The sequence below is a fragment of the Lichenostomus cassidix genome, chromosome 4, assembly GCF_008360975.1.
Source record: "Lichenostomus cassidix isolate B80296 chromosome 4, HeHo_3.0, whole genome shotgun sequence".
Lineage (NCBI taxonomy): Eukaryota > Metazoa > Chordata > Aves > Passeriformes > Meliphagidae > Lichenostomus > Lichenostomus cassidix.
Genome location: NC_139484.1, coordinates 43,209,261 through 43,222,285, shown reverse-complemented (window position 1 = coordinate 43,222,285; position 13,025 = coordinate 43,209,261). Strand labels below are relative to the sequence as shown.

The window sequence follows — 13,025 nt, the reverse complement described above, 5'->3', positions numbered from 1 at the left end:
GCATTTTAATTATTGAAGAACCAAAAAAACCATGAAAACCATCAGGAAATTCAAATATAAGCAGTTTGGATCCCCCTTGAGAAAAAATAAATCTGGATGTTTATATACACATCAGCTTATATCAATCAGGCTGGAGAAAAAATCTACAGAAAAAATTATTTTTATTATTAATTGTTCGCATCATACATTTTTCTTTTTGATTGACTACCATAAAAATGAACACATTTTTTAATAGTTATTATAATCTTTTGGTAAATAAATTAAAATGTTAAGAATAGGTGACAAAAACTATTTAAAATAAGTATCTTTCAGATTGCTTGTTCATCCAACCAAGCTACCATAGATAGTTATCTCCTCTGTTACTTCTACGTAGCATGACCAGACCCAGAAAGATGGCTTATATGAGTTCTGTATTCCTGACCACAATGAAGGAAATGAGAAAGAGCTCCACCTCTAAAAAATGTCATAGAAGAATGATTTGAAGGTGACTAAGTATATATTTTTTAATTTCTATCTATAAATCTGCTTTCATCTACCTTTAGCATTAAAACATCATCTCAACTGAGCAGAATAGGATAGCGATTTTTATTTTCATACTATAAAAATAATTTTTACATCCTTTTTTGACTTGTGCCATCCTAGTGTGTGAGAAGAAAGATGTGTTAAAATTTGAATTAGTCGAAGTTGATATATATTAATTCATACTGTATTTTTATTATACTTATTCCAATTAGGCTTTGTTGACATAGACAGAAATATGTTACCCTCTTGCACATCATTGCTGTTGGGAATCTGAGCCTTGAAGATAATATGAAAAGTAAACACAGTAATCACAAATTTCTCTTTGGGAAAGCATTTCTTGATGTTGCTCTACTATATAAAAAGATGTCAATGAGGTGAGAAGGAAGATCTATAATTAGAACAAATCTGTGCATCACAAAAATGCACATTTCATTATTAGAGATATTAAAATATATATATCTGGGGATTTTGTCACTTTTGGTTTGTTTTGTAAGATGCAATAAGTTCAAAACTCTTAAGATCTTACACACTGCAGTACACAATTTATTGTACTTAACTAAATGTCACAGTAAAATGTTCATGACTACCATCAGTTATTGACTGATGGACACTGATGTGACAGACAGAGTATGCATCATGCTGCCTGAATAACCAATCACTGGGCAAGCTCTCATGGATCAGCCTTTTCAGGAAAAAGCAGCCAAATTTATATTACAATTAAGAGTTTTGGGACTGTGCATTAACATTGACTTCTATTTTGTGGTGGTTCCACTACTTCTACATTGTCTCTAGCAATATCATTTATAATCTGCTTTTATTGGATTTCTTGATATTTATTCCTTGATTGTACCTAGCAGTATAGTAAAATGTGTTTGTCAGACAGAAATAAGACACCCCCATTAGTGTTGTATCTTTTGGGTAAAGGTCTTCAAAACTTTTCTTCTCATTTGCTGCAAGACAGACAAATACCTTATTCACATTTTTTATTAAAAAAATGTCTTTGCTTCTGCATCAGTGAAGCATTTGATTCATTATTTAATCCTGCCTGTGATTCCAACCACACATTTAATATCCTGACTTATAAGAAAGAAGAGGAAATACTCTGCCACGTAAGACATTTATCACAACGTATTCTATCTTATCTTCCTGTTTCTTTTTTATTATAATTCCTAAATATGCTAGGTCTAATTTGGGCTAGATTTACATAGCACATTCTGCTCCTGCACAGGGAATTGTATTTATTTCAAGATGGAAGATTTGTACAAATAAAAGCAGGATTCCGAGCAGAGAATGCAATTTTTTATTGCACTCTGTACTCAGATAAGTCATCCCAATAATAGAAAGGAAATAAGAATGACACACTTCATTATTCATACAGACTGTTGGTGCTTTAAAGTACCTAAAGTTTGTTCAAGTGGTTTGATATTCTCTAATCGCTGCTAAATAAACTTACAAAATGTTACTGCTTGGCCTGAACTATAAAATTAACTCAGTCTGATTTAGTTTCTTCACTTGAGACAAACATGCAGATGCATTAGCCTTCTTTTCTTTCCATGTAATGACTCAGTTGATTATTTTCATGAACCCTAGTATACAAAATTAATTTTTTTTCCTCCTTTTTCCTCCTCATTAAAAATAACTACGCATCAACAACATTCTTCAAATATCTGCTATTCAAGCTATGAGCCTGGACAAATGTGTCAGAGCTATCTTACTCGAGAAACCTTTAAGAATTCAAAATTATATTTACATAATATTCTCTTGAAAATCATATTTTCTACAAACAATAATGTCATGCTAGAATACCCATGGAAAGGGAACAGAAATATATCATGGAAATTAGGTTAACTCAATTTTCATGAAAGCAAATATTTTTTTAAAAGTTCTGAGGTACTTGTTCCAGCCTATTTACACAGTGAATGATTAAGAATAAGCTGTCTAGTGAACATTGTTAACTCAGCTTATACACATGATTATTTCATAGAAGGTAAATGCCTGCAAACTGAATATATACATATATGTATGTATATACATATACATATACATATACATATACATATACATATACATATACATATACATCATATACATACATACATATATACACACACACACTTTTTTTTCATCTAAGCTATCACATGAATTGAAGCTATTGCTCTCTTCCGAACATTCTATAGCCACCCTCTGTGTCTTTTTTTGAATGTTAAGACCCTTAGAAGAGGTTGCACCAATCATGGCTTAATGCACAATCAGAATTGCTCCAGTGAATGGCAGAAGATACAGCCATCCACATTTTGAAACATGGGGCAAGCTACCATTGAAATGCTGGTCTGCTGACATGGCATAAAGGTACAAGGTATGTCTGGGTCCCTCAAGCTGACTCTTAATCAGTCCTGACACTTAATGAACCAAATCTAAAGCAATGAGACAAATGAGCAAGAAGTGACCTTGGACAGGCAAATACTTCTTTATGTTGTCAATGCATATCTACACAGTAAACATTTTTAATAGGCAATTTTCCATACGAAGTCAAGACCTGGATGCTACAGTACAATTTTCCAAAGCCACTGCAAGGTCAGGTTGAAGTTGCTTAAACAATTGTGTAAACAGATTACATTTTTCTACAGTTAATTAAATCACATTTTTACAAGACTTTATAGGGTGCAATTCTCTTTTTCTATTGGGAATTTTACTAGTTCTCTGCCATTAAATCTGAATGACCAAGCAAATACAAAATTGAGAAATTTTATCCCATTCTTTCTTCATCAGAGATGATTTGTAAAACAAACCCCAAAATGTACAGATATGTGTCTCAGAAATAAAATAAATAAAGATCTGCTTTCAGACACATGGAATCAATAATGTAATCCGCACATTAAATCAAAGGAGCTAGTGTTTGCTGAGAAGGGCTATTAAACGGTATTGTTTTAAGAAATACCTTTCCATGTTTCACAGAAAGATGTCTTTCCATTAGATGCCTAGTACTATAAAAGACCTAACCAAATATGTTTAACAGTGGCTTGACTGCTCATACGCACTGTTGCCTTATGTATCACAAACTTGATGTGAGATTAGTTGCCTTTCCACTGTGACACAACAGATTTTATATTAATTACTATACAGTCAACCTCTACCATACTTACACTGACATTCATTTTTTTCCTCCCCACAAAGGCTAGGAAAGGAGGTATACAATATAGGAGGTACATACACAAGATAAGATTAGAAAGTGATTTAGAGAAATGGTATTAGAAATACTTAAAATGAGTTTTTCATTGTGCTCAGGACAGCAAATGCTCGAAAGAGAGTAAGAATAAATCAGGTAATTCCTACCTTCTGCACTGAAAAGGAAAGAGGACACAAGTTTTACAAAATACACTCCAGCTCTATAAAGTTGTTTTACATGAATGTTAAAAAATGGGATGAAAAAGTCCTAGCAAAATTATCTTCTTGCAAGATTATTTTGCTGACATTCTATGAGTAAGTTCTTTACTTATTCATGGAGCTGACAGATTCATTCATGAAGCTGAAATTTCTGATTTTCAGTGCACCATAGGGATATGAGAACATAGTTATATAAATAAGACTTTGTGCATACATGCATGCATGTGCACACACATCTGGTTTCTAATACTCATTTTAGCTGGCTTTAGATTTTCTAAACTTTTTTTTCAAATAATTTATAAGCCAAATTTTCAAAAGAATTATATATCTGTTCAGAAAATGTTCCAGAGGAAGACACAGCTATTTCATTGGAATTTTCAATAAAATTTGTTACAAGGATGATATGAAATGTTTGATATTAAGAAATATTAAGACAGATGTCACGCCTCTATTAACAAGAAATATCAGAAATCAGAAGGACTAATAAACTATGGGTAAAACACTTATCTGGGACATAATCTATGTTGGAGACAATTTGAACCTTGGTCTCCCATATCCTGACTTAGTCTCTTAATGATTAAAAATTAATAATATTGCCTGCTGTGGACTGGACGTTTGTCACTACAAAAATCAAACAAAAAAGAAACAAGAGCTTTCTTGCATTCAACCCAAAATGGAACATTCAGTTCTTGAAAGCTAAAATACTGATGGATCTAGAAAAACTAGGTTTTGAACCTAGTTAACAGAAAAGAAGTTTTAAAAATGAGATACTTGACAGTTTAAAAAAAATATTGACAATAAATTATTGTCATTGAAGGAAATTAAATCTGTAGATGTGACAGAATGTATTTATTAAATATCCATCAACTGATGCTATTCATATTTATTCAAAACCTAATAACAAACTGCTGCCTTTGTCAAATGAAAAAACTTTTCTGTTTGCCAAACAACAAAATTATTTTTGAGAAAAGTACATTTACAGAACTTCATAAATTTGAAATTCCAACCTGCTACGAATTAGACATATCTCAAAAAATACCTAAGAAATGGAAAATACTCGTCTTAGTTCTACTTGAAATTGTATTACTTGTCATGGGGAAATTCTATCTTCATAACATAGATAAGCAGAATCAGCTGAAGAGATAACCAAATACTGTTTTGACCATCAAATAAAGACATACGGGTGGCCAAAGAATCTTGGAAACCAAACTGTTCATATCACTGTCATGCTTGTTGAGAAACGTATGATGACTATGACGGCATAGTTTTACAAATAGATTTTGGTTTTCTTCAGTATGCCAAGACAATTTGGTCTATGTCTAGATTAAGGCATTGAACACAGCTGCTTTAGTTCTGTACCACTAAAACTTTAAGTATCAAATTATCAATTTAATGAACAAATTGTACTTTTAAAGAAATTATGAGTATACTCCATACTGGGTATTAAGATCAGAAGTGTGTGTGTGTCCCAACACACAAAGTTAAATATTTGAAAGACTTCCACATTCTTGCACATCAACCAAAACCCAGGACAATATATTATGTTTACTGCTCTCTACAAGTAATTTCAATATAATATTATGATTCAGATTTAGATTTTTGCAGATCTGATAGTTTCCAACTGTAAAATTGAAACTTGTACAGGAATATTGGGATAATCTGCAGTGGTTCAAACAGGGAGGAATTAATGGTTGCACATATTTGCCTTATTACATGTGCTGTCACGTAACAATGAAATCATGTTTAGTTGGCTTGTGTATCTCCCAGCAGACCACCTGCAAGCTACCTGCTGTCCATACAATGTGAATCCAGAACTAGCCAGCCAGCAACGAGAGAATTTTCAGCTGTGGGCATGAAGCACATGTGTTCTAGCCAGGAAATTCAAACTGTGCTTTACACTCTGCTCATGTCTGAAGCTAAAGTGCTGTTCAAAATTCCTTGGAGAAATAACTGTCTCTACCCAGATGATAAGTTGTCTGGTTCCTGATCTTAAAATTCCCATGGTAGTACTCACAAGAGGAGCTTAACATGTATCAATACAGACAACTCTGTTATGACAGCAGTCAGAACTGACTGCAACACTGTAGGTAACTACAGCAAGAGAAAACATCTGAAGGAGGTGGATGTGTTCCTACAGGGGGTCACAAAATAAGTCTTTTCATATATGGATTCCTACGGGTAATCAGAATATGAGGACACACAAAACAAGACGTACAACCAAAACCAGTAAAAAAACTTGGTGCTATATGTGGCTGACACAGGCCACAAAAAGAAATCCAAGAACTAAAGGGGTGAGCATTTTTTTCTAACATTAGCATTTTTTCAGCTTTAGTGAGCTCCACACTTCAGTGTAATGTAATAAGTAATGGAACAACGTAATATTAAGTGTCAATATCAATGCCAATTGTGCACATCTTAGAAAATGTAGAAGTGAGATGTTATTAAATGCCTCCCCCACCAAGAGCTGGACCTAGGCTTCAAGGCTGATTGCTCCATGTTATTTCATAAGGTCACGTCCCAACAATAAGAGGAATACTTTGAATTTCATTTTTAAAGCTGATTTGAAATACAGGCAGAAAACTCTCAGTCATGTATTGCTACACTGGTACTTGGTCAGTAGCAAAAATTTATGGTAAATCTTCTTTACAGAGTAATTAATCAGATTGACAGAGTTTCAATATACTTTATTCTTTAGCAGCTATACGAAGAATAAATTACATAAAATTATAGTTCTTTTGAGGTTAGAATAACTTAAAGATGATACAAAATAAAAATTGTATCAGAGAATAATGCTCAAGTGATTGGATCTTTAAAAATAAAAATCAGTGAACTACCCATGCTGTGGTCCATGTAAATATGTGATGACAAGAGTGCAGGCACAGTAAAAAACATTTCTTTCCTCACAAGCCTTTAAAATTCATATATATTACATTTGTGAAATAACCAGGATGTTATAAACACAAAAACCATTCATATTTTACCCTGTGGCTACAGTACCAAGTCATGACTTGAGTGTCCTATCCTTCCTGAAATCCCTAGTATAGTAATTGTACAGAGAGAAAAAAAGTAACTAACAGCTTTGAGCTTCATTAAACACGTATAACGTAGACTAAGTGAGAGGTAATTACATCCTGATGGAAAATGAAAGACAGACATTTCCATGGGGGAGTCTGTGAACCATGCAAAGGTTAATACAAGGAAAGGAAATTATAAATGTTCCATGAAACTCAAGTCCCCTAAGACTATTGTTTTTTATGCTGACAAAAGCTACAAATTTTAGTTCCTGGCTTGATTTTTCCAAGACATTTTGTGTGTTTCCTTTGAAAATAAGACCTTAAAATTCACCCAGTTCAACCATCAACCTAGTACCACCATGACCACCCCTAAACAATATCCCCAGTAGCCATATACAGACGCCTCTTGGATGTTTCCAGAGAGGATGATTTCACACCTTGACACCTTGCCTGGACAACTTATTTCAATGCCTAACTACTTTTTCAATGAAAAAAAAAATCTAATATCTAATCTGAACCTCCCCTGGGACAGCTGAAGGCCATTTTTTGTCATCCTTTCATTTGAGACATGGCAGAAGAAAACAACTCCCACCTCATTACAACCTCCTTTCAGGGAGTTGTAGAGAGTGATGAGGTTCCCCCCTAAGCCTCCTCCAGGCCACACAACCCCAGCTCCCTCAGCTACTCCTCATAAGACCTGTTTTCTAGACCCTTTGCCAGTTCTGTTGCCCGTGTCTGGACTTGCTCCAACACCTCAATGTTCTTTTAGAAGTGAGAGGCCCAAAACTGACTGCAGTACTTGAGGTGTGACCTCACCAGTGCCAAGTACGGAGGGTAATCATGTCCCAGGTTCTGCTGGCCATGCTATTCTTGATACAGGTCAAGATGCCATTGGCCTTCTTGGCCACAGCTTTCTAAACAGATAATTGAACCGTGAGGTAACAGAGCTCAACTAGACATTAAAGGACAGTAAGAGTAAGCTACCAGTGGGCAAATATCTTTCAAAAAATGATTACTACATCTTTGATTCCCAAATCTAATATTCCTTCTGCTACACAGATATTAATTACTTTTGGTTTTGCTCATCTGATATATATTATATATATATCTGATATATAACTTGTATATATTATATATCAGATAACTTGTAACTTGTATTTACCTTTCAAGTTTCTTACATTGTACACTGGAGGAAGAGATTGTATCCCTGAACATTTCTCTGTTTCCTAGTCATACTACACAATCTGACAAAAGGAGATTTGCACAGCTTGCCTGTACTATGCTTTTACAAAACTGCAAATAAACTATTTTTTTTAAAATTACTTCTTTGATAAACTATTCAATATTTGTCCTTAAGAAAAATTCACATCAGTTGCCTACTTTACTATGAGATGAACAGCTGTACCAGAGCCCCTATTTCTCATCTCTGAGTATAAAAAAAACATGGGATAACTAGCTCAGATTCAGAATGTGACTTTTATGTGCAAGGTCAGTATATTCAGAAAACTTTTCCAGCTAGAAACCTGGTCACAGAAAGGCTTTTATTATGCCAAATTGTCATTGGCTGTAGCTTTATAGTTAAAAATAGAAAGTCAACAAATTAAGTGTTGCAATTATCAAACAGCAATGACAAACCATGACCTGGCTTTTCATGACCCCTGAAGTGGAGCAATTACTATCGTCTTTATAGAAAGCTCAACACTGGCTTTTGCTAAAACAAGAAATAATTTAAAATAATGTCAAAATGTCAAAGCAGTCCAATTGCACCAATTATTTTTATCATGGCTATGTTCCTCTTTTGGGCAAATACTCTTTAGGTTTCTAGCTGCACTTCTGATTTCCTACCACTGTCCAGTTATACAGATAAAATTTCTTAGCTTATATCCGTACATATATACATGCACCTGGAAGAAATACATATACATTTCAAAGCCATTGCCTTTCAAAATGCATGAACATTAGGTTTATTAACTAAATTATTTTACTCTCAAACATCTGCCCCTAAGAATGTAACTCTTTCAGACTTGATACAAATTTCCCACTCATTCTCAAATGTGCATGGATGGACATAAGCATAAAATGTGAGTCAACTTTTAACATGACAATCTTCTAGCAATCAATTTTTGAATGCATACAGAGATTCCAATGTGAATATTAACTGCTCAAATACAAGACTACCATTCCATGAATCTGAAGAAGGAAACTCATTCTTCAGCATCAAAATTAAAAAATGTATTTAAATATGATCAAAGAAAAGATGTTTATAAAAGCTGCAAGGATCTGTTTGTTTCCTGCATTAGATTCCTCTACTGATTTAGTAATTCACCATAAGCTTTTAACTTTCTAACAAACTTTGACATGCAGGAAAGAAAAATATTTAGAAATTTCTCTTTGGGTTTTGTTTTAAAAAACTGCATGATCAAACTCTATGAGATTTAAACGGGATAGTGCTATAATAGCTTGTAGTGTGGAAGGTCAAAAATTCCTAGATATGGAAGCAGAACTTTCAAATATTCTATCGGAATGCATCTTCTGCAAAAGTAAAAGTTCTGTGCTTCTTAAAGCATCTATATTTTAAAATTGTTTAAAACAGTAATTCCTAAATATGTTTCTAGTACAATGGACAATTATTCTAATATGCAAAAACATATTTGGGTGTCCTATTTTGAAATCACATTGTGCTAAACAAAAAAAAAAAAAGAAATGAACAGAACAAAAAAGAATAATGCCTCCTTTGAAAACAGGCAAGCCCCCAAAGATTCTCACAAACTTTTCTGTACATGAATACTAAAATCAAACAGTTGTCAAAATATGAATTCAACCTATTCACCCACTAGTGGCAAATTCAGAAGAATCAATATATTTTCACAATACATCCCACCAGACAAAAGTCTCAGATAACCCAATGCATGTGGCTAGCACAGGTTTTTCCCATGAGAATTCTTGTGTTTTATAAATAAAGATAAAGTTTGGATGTTATTGGAACAGTGTCCCAGAACTTGGACAGTGCAAGCCTGGCCAATCAGGCCTGGGGGAAGGCTTCTGACTGACCAATCTGGGTGACTTTTGAAAACTCTATATATATGATGAAATCAAAACAACAAAGGTCATTCCTTCTTGCCACTGAGAACTGGTGCCTTCATTACTCTGCTAGCTGCTCAACAGCGACAAATGCATTACAGAACATCAACAGATATAGAACAATTCTGGACATATGTTTTATGCTGGTTTTGTTGGCTATTCCTTTATTTCTAATAAACTAATGGAGAACAACAATATGATCCGAGGAATTAGAAATTTATAACTAACTACATCAAAATATGGATTATGAAGGTTAAAATACAGAAAGACTGCACTGATCATAGCAGAAACACTGCTATTTTAAACTGTAGAGTTCTATCTTTTCTTTTGATATACAAAAAGACACTACTCTGCTGCCAACTAGTATGCACTTCTACTAAAGTTTCCATTGAACGCAGATGTTCTTTCAAGTGCACATCTGAAATACTTTGCTGATATTAAAGATTCCAGCCAGAGAGTGAGTCATTAAAGCACTTGCCTTTTAGACTCACCTACCCCCCTACTGACACCAAAACAGCTACTCTAAGTTCTAAGTGAAACACAGTCCAAATTGTCAGTAAACTCTAAAAAAATGCTAAGAACAAAAAAGTCTATAAAAGGCACAATAAATTGACCTGACTAATCCGAGAGAGATACTATACAGAACAGACAAGTAAACTTCTCTTGCTTATTATTCAACAGTGAAAAAAAAAAGATGCTTTGGGCAGTCATCAAGACACTTTTGATTGGGCAAACAAAAAAACTAATCGAAGATCTAGATATTATTTCAGAAGATACGATTAACCAAAAATATCAGGATACATAGGGCATCAGTCCACTTGCTGCAGAATACATATAAAAGGTATAAATATCTGAAGTAACGTTCAAAGCAGTATATATGATTTTTCATCCAAAATTATAAGATTTCTATATAACATAGAAAGGAGAAAGAAAAATCTAGAAGTTAGTACTTGAAGAAATGGGGTACATAAAATTACTGTAATACTTACCACTGTGAAATTCATAACCTTCAAAATCCATATTGTCATTGCTAAATTAACAATCATGGTAACCAACAGCAGAAGGACAAAGAAGTATAAGCACCTCTTTCGCCATCCATAAATCCCTACTGGGTAAAACTGGGGATGTTCAGTCCTTGGAAGGCTGTTCTGTTGTGTTGCTAATATATACTGCTCTCGTGTCATCTGGAAAAGAAAGATGTAACTATAAGTAAATGAGAGGTCTGTTTTTCACACATAATATTACACGCAAGTTATCTCAGAATGTAAAGAAAATAATTTTCTATGGGCACAGAAGAAATGCATTCACCTAGAATAACACATCAATGTTATTTTTACTAGGTATCTAGTAATAAGTTGGAGGTTTTCGTGAATTTAAAGTAAACTTTTGGTTTCTCTTTTAAACTGGATGTGCATTTCAAATTTATCAGCAAGAAACTGTTAAAAATATAAATGTAATCCATGCGCATATTTCTGAATATTGTTTTATTGTCCTTTATGAGGTCATTCAGGAAAATTTGGTTCTGGAGAAAGACAGTCATGTACCTTTTGTTTTGCACTGGTTTTGGCTGAGGTAAAGCTAATTTTCTTCATATATCTTGTAGCCGGTACATTCTTTCATACAAATAGAAGAAAAAATCACACCTTTCTAAAATACATCTTTCATAAATGAAGTTTTCACTCTTTTAGTATACTTAGCAAACTAAATTAATAATTGATGCTATTATATATATCCTCATTTTACAAAAACAAAAATTCATTTTGCCCTTTAAGAGATGGAAACAATTATAACAGGTTGAATTCTTGAACTAGTTTAAGTTCTTCTCACCCACAAGCAAGCAGTAATTGTTTGAAAACTGCATAAAGAACTTACCATGAAAACTTCTTTAGAACAAATATGTTTATGCTATTTAGCAAGAAACAATTGAAATTCTTTTTCCTCCTTAACTTTCTTTTACAGATATTTATATTCATATTCAGCTGTCACATTGCCTTTAGACTGGAAAATATTAACTTCTCTCTGTGACTTAAAAATGAAATTAAAGCAGTCTCATTCTGTTTATGTAAGAGTTCTTTCTGCAATATGCCCATTAGAAATGTTTTAATAGCCTTTGTGCTCAGGAGGAAGAAGAAAACAAAACAAAACAAAAAACCAAAAAAAAATCCAAAACAAACATAAAGTCAACAAACTTATAAACCAGATAAAACAATCAATTCTGCCCTTAAAAGCTGCCTTTCTTTTCACTTAAAGAAAGAAAAAATGAACAAAAATGAGTAAGTTGATTCAACGAGAAATAAAAAAACGATTACCTTCATTTGAAGGATCAAAGAAATGTTGATTTCATAAGATTTTTAAAATGTGAAGTTCAAAAATATTTATGTAAACATCTGTGTTGCTAGATATTTATGCAAATCAAGGTTCTTTAGGTTTTACCATTCTTCTTAGTGAATGAGATATTAATGGAATAAATTAACTCACTGTGAATAATTAGAGCTACATGTCTTAAAACACGCACATTATTACAATATATATATCACTGAAATAAGTCAAAACAGAAATAAAAAAATTAATAAGCAGGTTTTAAATAAATTAGCAACAGGAATTTTGTCACTTTTAGTTTTTTCAATCACTATAGTTCCTCTTTGCTCTCAATTTCAATTAAATGCAATGTTTAGCAGTTTATTTTTGTAGTAAATTTTACAAAGTTTCCCTCAATGACATTTCTCAATCCTCCCAAAACAAAATATGACTAGGTTTTAAGACCTTGGATCACTTTCTTTTCATATCCTGGCAGTTTTCATCCTATGTAAGGTGTAAATGCCTTATGAATCCAGAAACTGAGTACATAAATCAGTCGTTGAAAGGTTAATCAACTTTCTCCTTCTAATGAGCTGTTACACATTTATTTAGCCAGCCATTGTAACAAAAATGCAATGTATAATTACATTTTGAGATTTTAAGTAACTGGGTTTTTTTACACCATTTCCATTTTCTTGCGACTCAAATTTTTATATTACCGATGAA

The 13,025-nt window shown here is 33.1% G+C and overlaps 1 protein-coding gene across 1 annotated transcript in view; it reads right to left on the bottom strand.

The window, feature by feature from the left end:
• Window positions 1-11,185, bottom strand: part of SGCZ (sarcoglycan zeta) — a 187,394-nt gene extending 176,209 nt beyond the window's left edge. Inside the window, exon 1 of the mRNA XM_085058881.1 lies at window positions 10,991-11,185. Within this exon, the coding sequence (XP_084915007.1) occupies window positions 10,991-11,185 (195 nt within the window). The remainder of the gene's footprint in view (window positions 1-10,990) is intronic.
• Between the last annotated feature and the right edge of the window lie 1,840 nt (window positions 11,186-13,025).